At 39.7% G+C, this 20,222-nt stretch overlaps 1 protein-coding gene and 1 non-coding gene across 3 annotated transcripts in view; one reads left to right on the forward strand and one right to left on the reverse strand.

The window, feature by feature from the left end:
- Positions 1 to 20,222, forward strand: part of ATP1B3 (ATPase Na+/K+ transporting subunit beta 3) — a 51,663-nt gene that overhangs the window by 17,247 nt on the left and 14,194 nt on the right. The window contains exons 2-4 of one of the 2 annotated variants that reach the window (XM_055110572.2): positions 9,845 to 9,936; positions 11,329 to 11,457; positions 14,899 to 15,006. In XM_055110572.2, the coding sequence (XP_054966547.1) occupies positions 9,870 to 9,936; positions 11,329 to 11,457; positions 14,899 to 15,006 (304 nt within the window). In that variant the 5' untranslated portion in view covers positions 9,845 to 9,869. The remainder of the gene's footprint in view (positions 1 to 9,844; positions 9,937 to 11,328; positions 11,458 to 14,898; positions 15,007 to 20,222) is intronic. The other variant, XM_034957526.3, reaches the window with a different exon arrangement.
- LOC112439347 (U6 spliceosomal RNA) lies at positions 10,633 to 10,739 on the reverse strand. The gene has a single exon (XR_003027646.1). It is a non-coding gene; the product is annotated as a U6 spliceosomal RNA (small nuclear RNA).

The following is a 20,222-nucleotide window of genomic DNA, read 5'->3' on the forward strand; positions in this document are numbered from 1 at the left end:
ACCCTCTTTTCCTGTGGAGTTCCTATTAGATTTGTTTGTATTTCTGGTTCTCTCCCCAATGTCTCAACAATTTTTCATATACTCCTTCTCTGTTAGCCCAGTGTCATAGAATACCTGACCTGATCTTTAGCTCACTGAATTTTTCTTCAGCTTGACCAGTTCTCCTGAGGTTAAGTTTTTGTTTGTCTTTAACAGCTTTATTGAGGTATAATTAACATACAATAAACTGCACATATTTGAAGTTTTGGTATACACTCATGTATATGTGTGTGCATATGCTGTATTCATGAAACTGTCACTGTAATCAAGATAATGAACATTTATCACCCCAAACATTCCCTCTTGGCACTTTGTAACCCATCTCTGTTCTTACCTCCCCAGGCTCCAAGCAAAAATCTGCTTTTTGACAGTCTGTATTAAATACAGCCATGCCTTCTGAGAAATGTGCTTAGCTGTGTTCATTGTTTTCATTGTTGTGCAGACATTATAAAGTGGACTTACACAAATCTAGATGGCATAGCCCTCTAGACATATAGGCCATATGGTATAGACTGTTGCTCCTAGCTACAAACTTGTACAACATGTTACTGGATGAATACTGTTAGCAATTGTAACACAATGGTAAGTATTTGTCTGTAAACATATCTCAACATAGAAAAGGTACAGTAAAAATACCATGTAAACATAAAAAATGGTATACCTGTATAGGGCACTGACCTTGAATGGAGCTTGCAGGACTGCAGTTGCAGTGAGTGAGTGGTGAGTGAATGTGAAGGCCTAGAACATTACTGTACCCTACTGTAGACTTTATAAACACTGTACACTTAGGCTACACTAAATTTATTAAAATTTTTTTTACTTCAGTAATAACCTTAGCTTACTGTAACTTTTTACAACTTTTTTTTTTAATTGAGATGGGGTCTTGCTATGTTGCCCAGGCTGGTCTCGAACTCCTGGCTTCAAGCAATCTTCCCATCTCAGCCCCCCAAAGCTATGGGATTGCAGGTGTGAGCCTTCATACCCAGCGACTTTATATACTTTTAATAACACTTAGCTTTTAAAGCACAAACACATTGTACAGCTGCATAAAAATATTTTCTTTATATCCTTATTCTATAACGTTTTTTCTATTTAAAAGTTTTAACTTTTTAAACTTTTTTGTTAAAAACTAAGACACAAACATGCACATTAGCCTAGACCTACACAGAGTCAGAATCATCAGTATCACCGTCTTCCACCTTCATCTCTTGCCCCAGTGGAAGGTCTTCAGGGGCAGCAACACGCATGGGGCTGTCCTCTGTGATGACAATGCCGCCTTCTGGATACCTCCTGAAGGATTGCCTGAGGCTTTTTACAGTTAACTTTGTAAGTAGAAGGAGTACACTATAAAATAACAACAAAAAGTATAGCATAGTAAATATATAAACCCATAGCAGTTTATTATCATTATTAAGTATTATGCATTGTACATAGTTGTTGCATACTAGACTTTTATGTGACTGGTAGGTTTGTTTATACCAGCATTGCTACAAACACGTGAGTAATGCATTGTGTTGCGACATCACTAGGCCATAGGAATTTTTCAGCTTTATTATGATCTTAATGGGACTATTGTTGTGTATGCAGTCTGTCACTGACTGAAATGTTACGTGGTGTATGTCTGTATGTGGAATCATGCTTTATGTTTTTTTGGGGGGGAGGGTCTCATAGGAGATGACAGCTCCTGTGCATGTTATTGTCTCTTTTTTCTTTCTTTTTCTTTTCTTTTTTTTTTTTTTTAAGATGGACTCTTACGCTGTCGCCCGGGCTGGAGTGCAGTGGCGTGATCTCAGCTCGCTGCAACCTCTGCCTCCTGTGTTCAAGCAATTCTCCTGCCTCAGCCTCCCGAGTAGCTAGGATTACAGGTGCCCGCTACCATGCCTGGCTAATTTTTTGTATTTTTAGTAGAGACTGGGTTTCACCATGTTGGCCAGGCTGGTCTCTAACTCCTGACCTCAGGTGATGCACCTGCCTCAGCCTCTCAAAGTACTGGGATTACAAGCGTGAGCCACTGCGTCCCGCCTCTTTTTTCTTTAGCATAATTATTTTGAGATCCATCTGTGTTTCCATGTGTATCCATAGTTCTTATTGCTGAATAGTATTGCATTGTATGGATATAGCCAAATTTATTAATTCAACTGTTGGTGGATATTTGGGTTGTTTGCAGTTTTCAGTGATTATAAATAAAGTGTCTGAACATTCACATTTCCCTACTGTGTGAACATGGGCTTTTATTTTTCTTGGGTAAATATCTAGGAGTAGATTGGCTGGATCTTTTGGTAGGTGTGCATGTTGCTAACTTTTCAAAAAATTGTCAAACTTTTCTTTTTCTTTTTAAAAACAACAACAGCAACAAAAAACATTCCCACCAGCAGGATGTGAGAGTTTCAGTTGCTCCACTTCTGGGTCATTACATGGTACGGTCAGTCTTTAAAATTTCTAGCATTCTGGTGGGTATGTAGTGGAGCTCATTATAGTTTTGACTTCTCTTCCCTGGTGACTAATGATTTGGAACACACTTTTTATGGGCTTATTTTTGCAATCCTTACATCTTGGTGAAGTTTCGGTTCAGATCTTTTGCCTGCTTCAAAAAATGTGTCTTGGACTGGGTGCGGTGGCTCACACTTCTAACCCCAGCACTTTGGGAGGCCAGGGTGGGAGGATCACTTGAGTCCAGGAGTTTGAGAGCAGCCTGGACAACAGAGCAAGATCCCCTTCTCGGCCGGGGATGATGGTTCACGCCTGTAATTCTAGTACTTTGGGAGGCCGAGGCAGGAGGATCACTTGAAGTCAGGAATTCAAGAACAGCCTGGCCAATATGGTGAAACCCCATCTCTAGTAAAATTACAAAAAAAAATTTTTTTTCTTAAGAAGACCCCCTTCTCTACAAAAAAAAAATTTTTTTTTAATTAGCTGGGCACGGTGGTATGTGCCTGTAGTCCTAGCTACTGGGGAGGCTGGGGCAGGAGGATTGCTTGAGCCCAGGAGTTTGAGGCTGCAGGGAGCTATGATTGTGCCACTGTGCTCCAGCTTGGGCAGCAGAACGAGACCCTGTCTCTAAAATAAGATAAGTAATATGTTTTGTTGTAAAAGTTCTTCATATATTCTAGATAGGAGTGAGTCATTTATTTTATGTTTTGCAAATATTTTTTCCCAGTCTTTGGTTTGCTTTTTCATTTTCATAACTGTCTGGGTTCTTCTTCAGTTTTGATTCTTCTTCAGTTAAGCTTTTCTACTAAGTTTTTTATTTCAATAATCAGAATATGATATCTAATTTTTAAAAATTATCCTTCGCCTTCTACTGTTTTAATTATGCTTATTTTTCTTTGTTCTATTTGCTGATACAGCCCAGTGTTTTCAGGCATTGCTGTCTTTGTTGAGTTTGGTACTTTTCTTTATGGATTAGTTTTATTTTGAATGTGTGATAATTACTGGTTTTGTGCTCCTCTTCTGTGTGTTTAGACTTTCCTATTACAACATTCGGGGATGGAGGTAGCCTGTATAGCCAAGAGCAGCCTGGGTGTGGAGGCTGTCTGCTCCTGTAACCTTTCACCAACCCATTCAGAACATGGCCCACTTTTCCAGCCCAAGCTCCCTGTTCCCACTTCAAGCAGATGCTGCTGCTACTGTTGCTAGTTGCTTGGCACCAGGGGCTCATGCATACTGAGAGAAGCAAAGCTGTGCTCACCTGACTGCTCCTGCTGTGGTACTCCATCTCATCACCTAGTCTTTGACCCAGAGCTCCCTCCTTCTCTCCATCTTTGGTGAGCCAACTACCTTATTTCTGGGTGGTCTTCTCTGATGTCCCTTTTCTTCCTCTTCCTGCTAGAGAGGATTCTTTTTGTTTTTTTTCCTAGCATCCAGTATCTATAATTCATTGTTTACATATCTGTCATTTGTAATAACTGAACTCTTGTAGAGACGCAGCAGATATTATTCACATGTGAATTTCTATCACCCTGAGTAACACAGAATACTTGAATGAGACATTTTTATTTAGAGAATGGGAGTTTTAATAGAAAAGACAATAGAGCTTGAGACTCCCTGGGAGAGCAGGCCAGGTGAGGTACCACATGGAGAGATACTGGTCTATTTCTTTTACTGGTAGGTTAATCTTAGGCAGGTTATTTAATCTTGTTTAATCTTTTATATTACAATAATTTTAATTATATAAAATGTGAGAGTGTGTGTATACATACATATATGTGCATACATTTTATTAAAACAGTACATGTTCATCAGGTTTTTGTTTTTGTTTTTTGTTTTATTTTGAGACAGAGTCTCACTCTGACACCCAGGCTGGAGTGCAATGGCACAATCTTGGCTCACTGCAACCTCTGCCTCCTAGGCTGAAGCGATTCTCCCACCTCAGCCTCCTAAGTAGCTAGGATTACAGGTACATGCTACCACGCCCAGCTAATTTTTGTAATTTTAGTAGAGACTGGTTTTCACCATGTTGGCCAGGCTGGTCTCGAACTCCTGACCTCAGGTGATCTGCCTGCCTCGGCCTCTCAAAGTGCTGGGATTATAGGCATGAGCCACTGTGCCTGGCCAACAAATAGTTTTTTAAACAGTAGTGGGACAACTGGATCTTTCCATGCAGAACAATGTAGGTGGACCCCTACCTCAAACCATATACAAAAATTAACTCAAAATGGATCAAAGACCCAAACTTAAGAGCTAATTTATAAAATTCTTAGAAGTAAACATAGATGCAAGTCTTTATGACCTTGGATTAGTCAGTGTTATTTTAGATATGCCACCAAAAGCACAAGCAACCAAAGAAAAAATAGATAAGTGGTTCTTCATCAAAATTAATAACTTTTTTGCTTAAATAACATTATTAGGAAAGTAAAAGGATAACTTGTGGAATGGGAGAAAATAATTGCACATTATATATTTGGTAAGGGGCTTGTATCTATATATAAATAACTTCTAGAACTTAATAAAAAAGGCAGATAACCAAATCTAAAAATGAGGAAATGATCTGAATAGACAGTTCTCTGTAGAAAATATACAGATAACCAATGAGTTTATGAAAAAATGCCCAGCATCATTAGCCATTAGGGAAAATGCAAATTAAACCCACAAAGAGATACTACATTGTATCCACTAGGATAGCTGTATGAAAACACAGTAAAAGAAGTGTTAATGAGGTTGAGGAGGAATTGGATCCCTGCTGTAGGAGTGTAAAATGGTGAAACTGCTTTGGAAGACAGTCTACCAGTTACTCAAAAGGCTAGAGTTACCATATGACCTAGCAGTTTGACTCCCAGGTATATACCCAAGAGAAATGAAGCCATTTATTTATACAAAAACTTGTGCATGAATGTTTATAACATTATTCATAATGGCCAAAAGATATAAACAACTCACATGCACATCATCTGATTAATGAATCAATAAAATATTGTATATCCATATACAGTGGGATATTATTCAGCCATAAAAAGGAATGGAGTACTGATATATGCTGTAGCATAAATGAACCTTGAAAACACCTTACATGGAAGAAGCCAGTGACAAAGGCCATGTATTACATGATTCCATTTCTAGGAAATGTCCAGAAAATAGATCTGTAGAGACAAAGTCGACTAGTGATTGCCAGGAACTGGGTGCAGGGAGGGACAGGAATGGGAATGGGTATGGAGTTTTGGGAGGAGGTGTTGAAAATATTTTAAAATTTATTGTGGTGATGCTTATACAACTCTGAATATAAAATGTAAACTTCACACTTTACATATGTGAATGGTATGCGAATAATATTGTTAAAAATCAGTATTGTTTTTAAAAATTCAAATATACAAAAGATTATAAACTTGCACCTGTTCATATAATGGATTTTTTAGAAATTATACATGTCTCTGCTTTAAAATGTTTTAAACTATAAACAGAATGCTAGTTTATTTACCAAATGGAAATGGTTGCTAGTCATCAGAATTTTCTGAGAGGCCCAATCTTTCTAGCATCTAGGTCCCTGAAGATAGCTAGAAAGTGTGCAGAGGTTGGGAGTAAGATCACAGGGTCTAGTCATGTGTTGAGGGGGCATATTTCCAGGCCCTCATGAAGCCCAGTGACTTTTCCCTGTGTCCAGATATGTGTGCTGGTGTTGCATAATAAAGAATTTGTTGGCTGGATGCAGTGGCTCACGCCTGTAATCCCAGCACTTTGGAAGGCTGAGGCAGGCAGATCACCTGAGGTCAGGAGTTCAAGACCAGCCTGACGAACATGGAGAAACCCCGTCTCTACTAAAAATACAAAATTAGCCAGGTGTGGTGGCACATGCCTGTAATCCCAGCTACTCAGGAGGCTGAGGCAGGAGAATCACTTGAACCCAGGAGGCAGAGGTTGTGGTGAGCTGAGATCACACCATTGCACTCCAGCCTAGGCAACAAGAGAGAAACTCCATCTCCAAAAAAAAGTGTCAGTTGAGTGTGGTGGCACACAACTGTAGTCCCAACTTCTCAGGAAGCTGAGACAGGAGAATCACTTGAGCCGAGGATTTTGAGGATGCAGTGAGCTTTGATTGCACCACTGTACTCCAGCCTGGGTGACAGAGAAAGACCCTGTCTCAAAAAAAAAAATTTTTTTTTTGTTTGGTGTTTTTTCCAGGTTCCTGGCACAGAGCTTCTAAAGACCCTGGAATTTGAGTAGTAGGAGTGTCTTTATTATGCTAATGAAGTGACTGGCAGTGGGTCCCTAGATAGCTTCAAGATGGAGCATGGTCCCCCAGAAAGACCAAACCAAGTCCCTACATGGTTGGGACTTTGAGCTAGCCAGACCTCCAAGGAGGGCAGGAAAGAGGGCTGGAGACTGAGCTATATTGTGTGGCCTGTGGTTTAGTCAATCATACCTACATAATGAAACCCTAGTAAAAACTCTGGACACTGAAGTTCAGTGGAGCTGCCAGGTTAGGAAACACATGTGCTGGGAGGGAGATAGCCCTGATTCCTCAAGGAGAGGACACAGAAACTGCCTTGCCTCCCAGACCCCATTCTACATGTATCCTTGGTAATAAAACTGAAATCCTAATTTGAGCACTTACTTTCCTGAGCTCTGTGAGTCATTCTAGTGAACAAACTTGAGGGTGCAGTGGAAACCTCCTGTATTAGTTACTAGTTGGTCAGAAGTGTGGGTAGTGGGAGGACCTCTGCAGCAGCATTTCTATGGAGGACTGAGCCCGTAGCATGGGGTAGTTGGTGCCAGAATTGAATTGTACGCCCAGTGTGGTTGAGGCAGAAGAGCTGGACAGGGCCCATTTCTCCTTCCCCTGGATGACATGATGGTAAGTCTTGCCAGGTTTCTTGCCTGTCTGGTTGTTTTCTTGTTTTTGTTTTTTTGAGAAGGGGTCTCTCTCTGTCACCCAGGTCGGAGTGCAGTGGCACAGTCTCGGCTCACTGCAGCCTCTGCCTCCTGGGTTCAAGCAATTCTCCCATCTCAGCCTCTCAAGTAGCTGGAATTACAGGAGGGCACCACCACGCCTGGCTATTTTTTGCATTTTTAGTCGAGACAGGGTTTCATCATATTGGCCAGGCTAGTCTCGAACTCCTGACCTCAGGTGATCTGCCCGCCTCAGCCTCCCAAAGTGCTGGGATTATAGGTGTGAGCCACCACGCCCAGCCTTGGTTTTTTCTTTAGTAGAGTCTGCATGAATCAAACCTCATTTGTCAAAACATTTTTTGAGAGTAAAATGCAATCGATTAGGTGCCTAGTATCTGGGTAACTAGAATGATACGCTTCCATAAAGTCTAGTTGCATTATCATTCCAAAATGTTTCTAGTTTGTTCTTGCTTTTTCCCCCGCTTAGGAGTTCTGTTTTTATGTTGTCAAATCTCTTGACCTTTATTTTCCTTTCTATCATGTGAATAAAGATAGATATTATCTTTACTACTTTTTTTCAGATGGAGGTAGAAATTAGGACACTTGTCCAAAGTCACAGGAAAGAGGTCAGGCCAGGATTTGAGCCCTGTTGGATTCTCTAGCACAGCCCATGTGTATAACCACTCTGCTGCACTGCCTCCGGGTGGATCTCTGTCGCACACCCACTTCCCCCCTTATCAAAAGTATGAGGAGAGAGAGAAGGAACAAAAATGAAGAGGGGTGCTGGGTGCAGTGGCTCACGCCTGTAATCCCAGCACTTTGGGAGGCCAAGCTGGGTGGATCACTTGAGGTCAGGAGTTTGAGACCAGCCTGGCCATGGCCAACATGGTAAAACCCCGTCTCTACTAAAAATGTAAAAATTAGCCAGGAGTGGTGGCAGGTGCCTGTAAATCCCAGCTACTTGGGAGGCTGAAGCAGGAGAATCACTTGAACCCGGGAGGTAGAGGTCACAGTGAGCCAAGATTGCACCATTGCACTCCATCCTGGGCAATAAGAGTAGAATCCATCTCAAATAAATAAAATACTGATGTTTCTTCATTATTTAAGTCCATGTTTCTTTTTTTTTTTTTTTTTTCTTTTTTTTTGAGATGGAGTCTCACTCTGTCGCTCAGGCTGGAGTGCAGTGGTGTAATTTTTAGTGCACTGCAACCTCTGCCTTCCGGACTCAAGTGATTGTCCCGCCTCAGCCTCCCAAGTAGCTGGGACTACAGGCATGCGCCACCATGTCTGGCTAATTTTTTGTATTTTTAGTAGAAATGGGGTTTCACCATGTTGGCCAGGCTGGTCTTGAACTCCTGACCTCAACTGATCTGCCCGCCTTGGCCTCCCAAAGTGCTGGGATTACAGGCGTGAGCCACTGCACCTGGCCCATGTTAGTTTCTTTAGTTGGGTAATAAGGAAATTTCTTGAAAGATTTTAAACTAGCTAGGGAACATTAGTAATATGGTAGGTACTATTTAGGCTGTATTTGCTGTTTTCTGCTTACATCAAGTAGCACTGAGGCGGGCATGGCACATTGAATAGGTTCCATGAACACTATCCATGACTAAGTCAGGACGCCGCCATTTAGAGCCCCATCAGCAAACTACATCTGAGTAACTAATTTAACTGCCATTTTACACCTGGGTAAGAGCAGCAATTTACAACTTCTGTTTTTATTTTCTGTTGTTTTTTCTTTTAGGGGGAAGAGGTGGTTGATAAAGTATCATATTTATATGTGAGACTGACTAGTTTAAGTTTTTAAAAATTAGATTTGGTTCTTGGCAGAAGGATATTGTTCAAGTAAGGAAAACTCACTTCACTGCTGGAAATAACTTATTTACTTGTTTCTAATGGCCACTAGTATATGGCATCAGATTTGGGACATAGCTGTTGATTTGTGTATATATTGTATGAATGTAATTCTTTTTACTCATTATTTTCATTGTGTAATAGTTCCTTAGAAAGCAGATTTGGATATAGTTTGTTCATATCTGCTATATATTTATTTGCTTTGTAACTATTTTGTAAATTTAATTTACATTATTTTCCTAGAAATTTAAAATCAAAATGTTCAAAACAGTATTGTAATAAGAATATTTTAAGATGACTTAAAAACCCTGCTAAATAATTAAACTCTTAGTAATTTTGTTTCAGACATCTCCACTTTAATGTCAACTGCATGGGTCAACAAACTACTGTGGCCCCAATCTGCCTATTTTTGTAAGCAAAACCTTATTGGAATACAGCCACACTCATTACATTTAAGTTTCTGTCAGCCCTGGTGTAGAGGATTTTATCCCTTCGTTCCTGCAGACACCTAGATCTCAAAGAATTTCTCTTCTGTATCTTATTAAACTGGCCTGTGGGCTTTCTGTGTGTTTCATTTCCCTCTATAGCAAACTGTTTACTTCTTTGAGATTGGTCTTTTCTTTTTCTGCAACAGGATCGCAGTATGTGGTAGGGAAGTGATGCTGTCTGACGGTGACATCCTGTTCTCCTCTCCTCTGTCCTCTCCATCCTTATTTTGGCCACCTGGTAATTGGGGGGGAGGGGTAGAATGCTAGTCTAAATTATAAAATGAAATTGCTTTAACTATTTCCCCTTTACTTGAAAAAGGGGGTTGGGGGTGATTCCTGCCTTGCAGTTGAGAAATAAAAGTTATCTAGCTTTCAGCACAATCTGTTTTGGGGTCATGGGATCTTTTGAGAATCAGAAGAAAGTTGTGGAGCCACTCCCCGGGGGGAAAATATATTCAGAAATATATTATTGCAGAAATGAATCTTTGATCAGTTTTTAAACCTTGAAATACAAGTGACTTTACCAATGTATTCTAATATACTTGTCGGCAGCCACTTCTGATGTTAGAACTTTGAATATAGACATTTGAGAAAAATAATTGATTTTAAGTGTTCCCAAAGTAAATCACTGGTTCAGGATAGATCTATCTTAGTGTTCCCAAATTGTGAAAGGAAAGAGATTAAGCCCTTAATGTTGAAACGTGTGTCTCCCAAATCTTGCTTTGTGCTTAGCAGTAGAGCTATGAAATTCCATTGATCAGAGGGCTTGTTTCTGACCTTGTCCTTTTTTCACTTTTGCACGAGCCCTGCCATTTGACCAGTGTGTCCTAAACTTTATTCATTGAGTGCTGTCTTCATGAGTTGGCCTTATCTGCACATTTCCTGATATTCTTTCAATGAACTCAGTTTTTAAAATATATATTTTTTTAATTTTTTAAATATGGAACGACTCACAAATTTGCATGTCATCCTTGCACAAGGGCCATGCTAATCTTCTCTGTATCATTCCACTGTTAGTATATGTGCTGCCGAAGTGAGCACCTAATTTTTTTGTAAAGACAAAGTGTTTCCCGGGCTAGTCCCAACTCCTGGGCTCAGGCGATCCTCCCATCTCAGCCTCTCAAAGTGCTGGCATTACAGGTGGGAGCCATTAACTCACTTTTTAAAACTTAAATTTAAGCAAATAATTACTGTCTGTGAAATATGCGTTTCATGTACTAATTCTTTTATATTCGCCACTTAAAGGAACATGTAAATATTGGGGGTTTTGTTTACCTAAAACCATCTTGTATCTTTTTAGAGGGCATCAAGTTCATTTTGGGAAACATTCCCCTATGTGCTGGAATTTTAAAGCTTTGATTTTGAACCAGAGTATGAATGGTGGAAGCTGCTTTAACTTGGAAATACCAGGGAAAAGGAGGGGTCATGGGATGGGTGGGTGCTGTCTGCTGAAATACCCCTTGCTTGGGCAAATTTATGTGTCCTGAATATGAGGATATTTGGCTATGTGCATGGCAAAGCTTGGGATCGTACCCTTGCAAGAACAGTTGGTTTGTTTTTTAACCTGGCCAAACATGCATACACACACACACGCATGTGCACATTTCATAAGTTCTATTTTCTTTTACAGGTTTGATCTTGCTCTTCTACCTAGTTTTTTATGGGTTCCTGGCTGCACTCTTCTCATTCACGATGTGGGTTATGCTTCAGACTCTCAACGATGAGGTTCCAAAATACCGTGACCAGATTCCTAGCCCAGGTAATTATCTTGCAGTTATGACTTTGTTTTTTGTTTTTTGTTTTTTTTTTTTTGAGACAGAGTTTCGCTCTTGTTGCCCAGGCTGGAATGCAGTGGCATGATCTTGGGTCACTGCAACCTCTGCCTCCCAGGTTCAAGCGATTCTCCTGCCTCCTCAGCCTCCTAAGTAGCTGGGATTACAGGCATGCGCCACCACGCCTGGCTAATTTTGTATTTTTAGTAGAGACAGGGTTTTTCCATGTTGGTCAGGCTGGTCTCGAACTCCTGACCTCAGGTGATCTGCCCCGCCTTGGCCTCCCAAAGTGCTGGGATTACAGGCGTGAGCCACTGTGCCTGGCAGTGGTTACGGCTTTTAACAAAATTGAGTTATAGTTTATCTTCACCATAAATCTGTTTTATATAGCAGATAGAAGATAGCTAAACCTTGGAGTTGAGTAATGTGAAGGTTTTAATTTTTGTTGTTGTTGTTTAATATTTACATACTGATTTAAAGACCTTCACATTTATATACTGATAGATCTTGAGAGTTTGAGTGGGTTTGTTTTGTTTGTTTCGGTTTCTTTTTTTTTTGTCAGAAGTAAACAAATGAATATTGAGAATTCTAGTAAAAGCCACGTTTGAAGAATATAGTTATAGTTATGAGTGACTTATGAGTATCGTAGAGCAGTTTTACTTTGCCTTGAGTAATTAAGGTATATATTTTGGCACTAGCTTCGGTTAGAACTTTGGACTTATAAAATACATACTTTGTCGTTCTAAATGGTTAGTTATGAAATTGGTAAGATGTTAAATAATGATACCTCATAGAGAACAAAATGAATATACTCTTCATATGTTTAATTCTTCTTGATTTTCTTCTGGAAAAAAAATTCATTATACAGGAGAATGTATGCAGTAAAAAACTGAAACATCTAAACCACATTTTCTACCTCCTGATTTTATTCTTTTTAAAGAGTCTTTTTTTTTTTTTTTTTTTTTTTTTTTTGAGACAGAGCTTTGCTCCTGTTGCCTAGGCTGGAGTGCAATGGTGTGATCTTGGCTCACTGCAACCTCTGCCTCCCGGGTTCAAGCGATTCTCCTGCCTCAGCCTCCCAAAGAGCTGGGATTACAAGCATGTGTCACCACGCCCAGCTAATTTTTTGTACTTTTAGTAGAGACGGGGTTTCACCACGTTGGCCAGGCTGGTCTCGAACTCCTGACCTCAGGCGATCCACCCGCCTCGGCCTTCCAAAGTGCTGGGATTACAGGGGTGAGCCACCACACCTGGCCTAAACAGTCTTTGAATGCCAGCTCTCCCTTGGTGACTGGACATGACCCTTGTCCTCAGATGCTGATAATTCTTAGAAAAGTAGGAAACAGTAATGTGCAGAACTTCAGTGTGTATAATTCCAAAGACTGTAAACTAACTGCTAGAGATGACAGAGAAGGGAAGGTTCTACTTAAAGAAGAAAGTTCAGTCCTAGAGGAGTGGGATTTAGAGGGCAGGAGAGTGGGGAATCGGGCCAGGAAGGTGGGAGTCTAGCAGGTTTCTCTCTAGAGCAGTGGTTTTCAACCACTGAGTCATATGGCAGCGTCTGGAAATATTTTTGGTTGTTACAGCTAGAGAGTTGGTACTGTGAATAGAGGCCAGGGATGTTGCTAAACATCCTACAGTGCATAGGGCAACCCCCACAACAAAGAATTATTCAGCCCAAAATGCCAATAATGCTGAGATGGAAGTGCCCTTATCTAGATCCTTGCTCACTGTATAGACTTCTGAGCTATATCACCAGCCAAACTGAACTAATTGTCTCAACCATTTTTTTCCTAGAACAATTTTTTTCTAATGATTTCTTTTGTTTACAGCTAATCTTAGTCTAAATGTCTTGAAGAACTCTTTTTAAACTCTTAGTGTATTGGAGCAAGTGTCAGAGATTAGTTCCATGCTACTTTTCCTTCATCTCTCATTGTAGCACTGTTTTTTTCTACCTCAGACTAATTCTAAGATTATTCTTTACTTGCTATTTAAGTGATGTGACTTACCATTGAACATAGTCTGATCTATTCAAAAACACTGAACTCGTTTATAATTGCATGAAATATATAAGCATATGTGTTAAATATTTTTAAGTACACAGTTTTTAAACTGAGTTTCTTAAAATTATTTGTCGATTATTTTAGTACTTAAAGTATCATTAGTTTAAATAAATATACATGCATACACATGTACATATAATACATATATATTACATATGGGATATATTAAACATTTCCTTATTTAATATATCACATGTACATGTAATACATATATAATATGTATGTGTTGTATATTATATACATATAATATGTATTATATGTACATGTGTGATATATTAAATATGGGAATGTTTGAAGGCTAGAGAAAATTTTAGGATTGTTTTAAAGCCTATGTGCAAGGTTGAATTAACCTAGATCTAATGCTTTTTTTTTTTTTTTTTTTTTTTTTTTTTTGAGACGAAGTCTCGCTCTGTCACCCAGGCTGGAGTGCAATGGCACGATCTCAGCTCACTGCAACCTCTGTCTCCCGGGTTCAAGCGGTTCTCCTGCCTCAGTCTCCCAAGTAACTGGGACTACAGGCATGCGCCACCACACCCACCTAATTTTTGTATTTTTAGAAGAAATGGGGTTTCACTATATTGGCCAGGCTGGTCTCGACCTCCTGACCTCAAGTGATCCGCCAGCCTCGGCCTCCCAAAGTGCCAGGATTACAGGTGTGAACCACTGCACCCAGCTGATCTAATGCTTTTTAAACAAGGAAAACTTACATTAAAGTTGGAAGCCTGATTGCTTGCCTTATCTTCATTAGTAAGCTTAAGCAACGTGGTCTGTATTACATGGGTGTCAACTTCTGATAGGAAATTGTTGGTGGTTATACTCCAAATTCAGTATGTGAAAACCACATTTTAATTACAGAGCAATATCTGCTATTGAAGGAAGAATATTTGCCATAAAGTTTAAAATGCATAGACCTTTTTCATTGAAAAGGAGTTAGCTGTCTTATGAATGTTTCCATACAATTTAAATGACAAAAGTACGTAGGCTTTGATTTGCTAAAAATTTTTTTTTCCTTGTATTAATGGCACATTGACAAAACCTAAAAATGTTATTTGATTTTTTAAAAATGCATATAGAAAGTTCAAAGTAAAATTGCATCTTTTAAAAAGGAAGATTATAATTAACTGTAGATAACAAAATTTAGGGACAGTTTCTAATCGGTAATGTCTGAGATGGTTTTGAAGGTTTGAGTTATTTTTAATTTTAGATGTCTATGCCTTCATAATTAGAATTGGGAAGTTCTTGATAGTTTCAGCATACTGTCAACACAATTTTCCATGTAATTTGCTGAGATCTGCTTTTTAGAGATAAGAGGAAGGAAAAGAAGAGAAGGAAATTTGATAATCTCTCCCTTTTATCTCTTTATAGGACTCATGGTTTTTCCAAAACCAGTGACCGCATTGGAATATACATTCAGTAGGTCTGATCCAACTTCGTATGCAGGGTACATTGAAGACCTTAAGAAGTTTCTAAAACGTGAGTATGTTTTCTTAGAGTAAGGTCAGAGATTTTAGTTATAGAAATTAGTACCAAATTGTGGGCCGGGCACGGTGGCTCACGCCTGTAATCCCAGCACTTTGGGAGGCCGAGGCGGGCAGATCACCTGAGGTTAGGAGCCAGGTCTTGGACCTGGCCAACATGGTGAAACCCCTGGCCAACATGGTGAAACCCCATCTCTACCAAAAATATAAAATTAGCTGGGCGTGGTAGCACGCGCCTGTAATTCCAGCTACTCGGGAGGCTGAGGCAGAAGAATCGCTTGAACCTGGGAGGCCAAGGTTGCAGTGAGCCAAGTTTGCGCCATTGCACTTCAGCCTTGGCAACAAGAGCGAAACTCCGTCTCAAAAAAAAAAAAAAGAGTCCCAAGTTGTGATTACATTTAGAGACATCATTCTCAGAATGTGTATTACCTTCTATTTCCTTCTGTTAAACAGACAACTGAGCAAGTGCATTTTATAATTACTTGTGAGACTGTTCTAACTATAGAAAGACACAGGGGCTTACTCATGGGCAGTAGATTTGATTTTTCTGTCTTATAATAAGGACACTAAGTTTCTTGAAATGTAACATTTATTCTGCATTAAAACTAAATATTTTAATTAATAGAGCAAATCTATATTGTATGAAATAGTGTCTCTGAGGACTTGGATTTTTTTTTTTGCCATTTTATTTTATTTCTTTTTTTTTTGTAGCTGATATACATTTATGTTGAATTTGAAATAGGTCAGTATAGTTATTGAGAAGGAAGAATCTTTTTTTTGTGCCAAGCATTCTTTTTTTTTTTTTTTTTTTTTTTATACTTTAAGTTCTAGGGTACGTGTGCACAACGTGCAGGTTTCCAATGTAGTGCTTGCTTGGGGGATGGGAAATTATGTTTATTATTTTAAAGTTATGTCTGTGTCTGATTTTTAATACATCCGTTTTTCAAAGTTACCAGTTTGTAACGCTCTTTGATAGCCATCCTAGCCCAGTTTTTCCTCCTGTTTTGCTTGGCCGAGCCATTTATGTGAATGGTGTTAACAGTCACATGAGTAATCATCGAATGTCCTGGCCTGCTGGTTCATGATCAGCTCATCTCTTCCTCAGCCACAGACACCTGCAGCTGCTCCCTAGAACATTATCTCATCTCCCACCCCGTCTTCCCTTTTATGTAGCTTAATTCCATGGTTGTTATTTCATTTTTACTTTTACTGGTGCTCTAAAATCCCAGACCTCTCAGTCTTCATGTCACACCCTGTGGGAGTACCCCACTCCTGGATAAAGCCATATAATTACTGGATGTAGCTCATCCTTCTGTGCCCCTGCCCCTGAGCAGATACTGAGCAGGACTAATTAGCACTGTGAGTACTTGAGCACCTCCCTCAAATGGACTTGCTTAACTGCCTGGTAATCCTATGGAATTTCTCTGGATAATTCTCTGAAAGGATTATTTCCAACTTTCACTCAAGCCTCTAACCCCTTACCTTTTTCCTTACAACTCACTCTCTTCATATAACCTGATTTCTTGCTTCAAGAGATAATAGAAGAACTCAGATGGGAGCTCCTCCAGTTTCCCCATTACCAGTAAAACAAATCTACAATGGCAGCCATTTTGTCTGTCACATTCCTCCTGCTCTAATTGGGGGCTGCCCTTCCTTTCACCTGAGGCCACCTGTATCACTCCTGCTTTGTATCTCATCCTCTCTCAGTGTCTCAGAAACATACTATGTACTCTCTCTTCTTGTGTGTATTTAGCCTTTCTGTCTGTGTTGGATCCTTCCTGTCAACTTGAAAAAATCTTCAACTCTCTCCTATCTTAAACCAAAAGCTGCTTCTGATCCCACATTATCTACTAGCTGTCTTCCTAAGTCTCTTTTCCTTGACAGTTAAATATGTACTCATTATTTAAAAAAGACTTTTGTGAAAGTATTATCCGTGGTTTAATAGCTTTAAAAGGTCTGCAATGAAGTGTTCCCTGCCCTCCTCCCTTCCAGCAGAAGTCCTATTAATTTATTGACATATTTTTTGAGGACCTGCTTTGTGGCAGGCACTCATTTGGGTTCCAGCAATGAACAGAAGAAAAATTCCTGTCTTTCTGGAGCTTAGACTCATGGTGAATTAGAAGATAGTATATCCTGAGGGGGAAAATAAAACAGAAAAAGGAGATAGGGTAAGTTGGGAAGGATTGTGGTTTTTACATGCAGAGTGGTCTGGGAAAGCCTTATTGAAAGGGAACCTTGAGGGAAGAGCTGAAGGAGGTGAAAGAACTAGCCCTGGAAATGTCCAGCACAGGAAGCAGTAGGTGCAAAGGCCCTGAGGCTTATGGTGCTGATGTGTTGAAGATTCATCAAGGAAGCGAGAGGGGCTGAATGGAGTGAGCCAGGGGAGAGTAGTAGGAGACTGAGGTTAGGGAGTTAAAGGAGATCCAGACTGTAGGTCCTTAGAACCCATTGTTAAGTTCTTTGGCTTTTACAGTGACCATGATGAGGGATTTTAAGCAGTGAACAATAACATGATCTAATTCAAATTTTTAAAGGATCCTGCAGGCTTCTCTTTGAAACTAGACTAGAAGGGGGGAATTGGGGAAGCCAGTTAGGCTATTACAATAATCTAGGTAAGTGGAGATGGTGGCTTGGCAAGGGAGAGAGCAATGAAGGTTGTGAAAAATAGTCTGATTCTGGACACATTTCTTTTTTCTTTCTTTCCTTTGTCTATTTGTCTGAGATGGGGTCTCTCTCTGTCTCCCAGTGGCACAATCACACCTCACTGCAGCCTCAGTCTCCTGGGCTCAAGTGATCCTCCTGCCTCAGCCTCTTGAGTAGTTAGGAATACAGGCTCACATCATCACGCCTGGCTAATTTTTTAATTTTTTGTAGAGCTGGGGTCTTGCCATGTTGCCCAGGCTGGTCTTGAACTCTTGGCCTCAAGTGATCCACCTGCCTCCGCCTCCCAAAGTGCTGGGATTACAGGCGTGAGTTACTGCACCTGGCCTTTGGATGTATTTTTGATAGGGAATAACTTCATGCTTCTGAACTTTTTCTTACGGTGTTTTTCTTCCATATCTATAAATATTACACTTTTCCTGCTGGTTCTTAACTTTTTACTTTTCTACATTATCACTTTTCTTTATTAATTATTATTTATCACTTTTATACATTTTCTTAGTTCACATGTCTCAGACCTTCCCTCCTTTCTCAACTCAATAATAATTGATTTACTATTTTTAGTTTCATTATTGGTTGCCTTTTTATACTTGGTCTTTATATCTTCTTTTATCATCTATAGATACTCTCTTCTGACTTCCTTATTTGTAAACTATCATTTGAGGTATTTTCTTGAGTCTCTTTTCTGGAAAACTCCTAACTGGAGCCCTTTCCCTCCTGCTGCACTCTACTGTTTCTACATCAGCCTTTTACTCCCAACTGTCCTTTGCGAACTTCCTTTTACCACTTTCTTTAGTTGGACCCACTGTTTCTTGGCTCTTGCCCTGCCCCCCCTTTTTTTAAATTATTTTTATTTTTTCTCTTAATTTACTCCTTAGTTTTGATGGAGTACATTCTCAAGTAATTTTATAAGAAAAGACACCTGAAATGTAAATTTGAACCCTTTTATTTCTGAAAATGGCTTATTTCTGCCTTTATATTTGCTAGTTTACCTCCATATAGAACTCAGTTCTTTGTAATTTGCCTTTTTTCTTCTCTGAAAGTTTTTCATTTTTTTTTCAATTTTCTTTATCTCTTTTGGATTCTAAAATTTCTATCTGGATTTCTGTCTCTAAAGTATTTTGCTGAGACTTGACTGCAGGTTTTTCAGGATGAAGACTTAAGTTCTTCAGTTCAGGGGAATTATCCTCTGTTACCACTTTGATAATTTCCTCAACTCAATTTTCTGGTTTTCTCTTTCTAGAACTATTCTGTTTGTTGGGTCTTAGACCTCTTGTTTTTCTCTTACTTTGTTTTTACTTAATTAGACTTTCTGGGGGTTTACTTTAATTTTCAACTCCTTTTTGGTTTTTAAAACGTTCGACTGCTGTCAATCCTTATGCCCTCCTTTTTCATGTTTGAAAGATACTATAATATATCTGGTTAAAAAATAATGTCTTCTCTATTTTTTTTCCTGCAGATACTAATTGGACTTAAAAAGTTTTATTTTGTTCCAATTATCTCTTTCCTTTAGGGTCATTCATTCCTCCAGTTATCTTGGTCTTTTTTTTTTTTTTTTTTCTTCATTGAGACAGTCTTACTCTGTTGCCCAGGCTGGAGTACAATGGCTTGTTCTCAGCTCACTGCAACCACCGCCTCCTGGGTTCAAGCGACCCTCATGCCTCAGTCTTCCAAGCAGCTAGGATTACAGGCTTGCGCCACCACACCTGGCTAATTTTTGTATTTTTAGTAGAGACAGGGTTTCACCATGTTGGCCAGGCTGGCCTCAAACTCCTAGCCTCAAGTAATCTGCCCATCTCAGCCTCCCAAAGTGCTGGGATTTCAGGCATGAGCCACTGCGCTCGGCCTTTGGTCTTTCTTATTTTAGGCTTTCTTCAGATGCATAGGGCTCCTTGGTTACTCTGGGGTCAGTGACCTTTCTATGTTCCCATCATGCCTTCTGCATAATCTTACTGGTCATCACACAGTTCCTTACACTTAATAGTACGGAAGTGGAAGTCAGCATAATAAAAAAGCAAGGTCACTGATGAACTGACCTATACCAACAGAGTCTATGCAGTAGAAGCCCTCGGGGAAATTGGTGAAGGGCTTATTTTTTTGCAAAGTGTTGGATGTCATGATGCTGTTTTGTTATAAAGTTTATCTCTACCCCCACAAAATACCTGAATCATTCTTTGCTTTTAAATGAGTACATAGTCCCACAGTAACCTAGTTTCTGATAAGTATAAGATGAAACCAAACATTTTGACAGTGATTTTTTTTTCCCCCAAGGTAAAGACTTTACACTTCCTTTTTGAGGCATACTCTTTGAAATTTGGTTCTTATTTATTTATTTATTTATTTGAGATGGAGCCTCACTCTGTCGCCCAGGCTGGAGTGCAGTGGCAACCTCCGCCCTCTGAGTTCAAGCGATTCTCCTGCCTCGGCCTCCCGAGTAGCTGGGATTACAGGCACCTGCCACCGCACCCAGCTAATTTTTTTGTGTATTTTTAGTAGAGTCATGGTTTCACCATCTTGGCCAGGCTGGTCTTGAACTCCTCATCTCGTGAT

Source organism: Pan paniscus, chromosome 2 (assembly GCF_029289425.2).
Source record: "Pan paniscus chromosome 2, NHGRI_mPanPan1-v2.0_pri, whole genome shotgun sequence".
Taxonomy (NCBI): domain Eukaryota; kingdom Metazoa; phylum Chordata; class Mammalia; order Primates; family Hominidae; genus Pan; species Pan paniscus.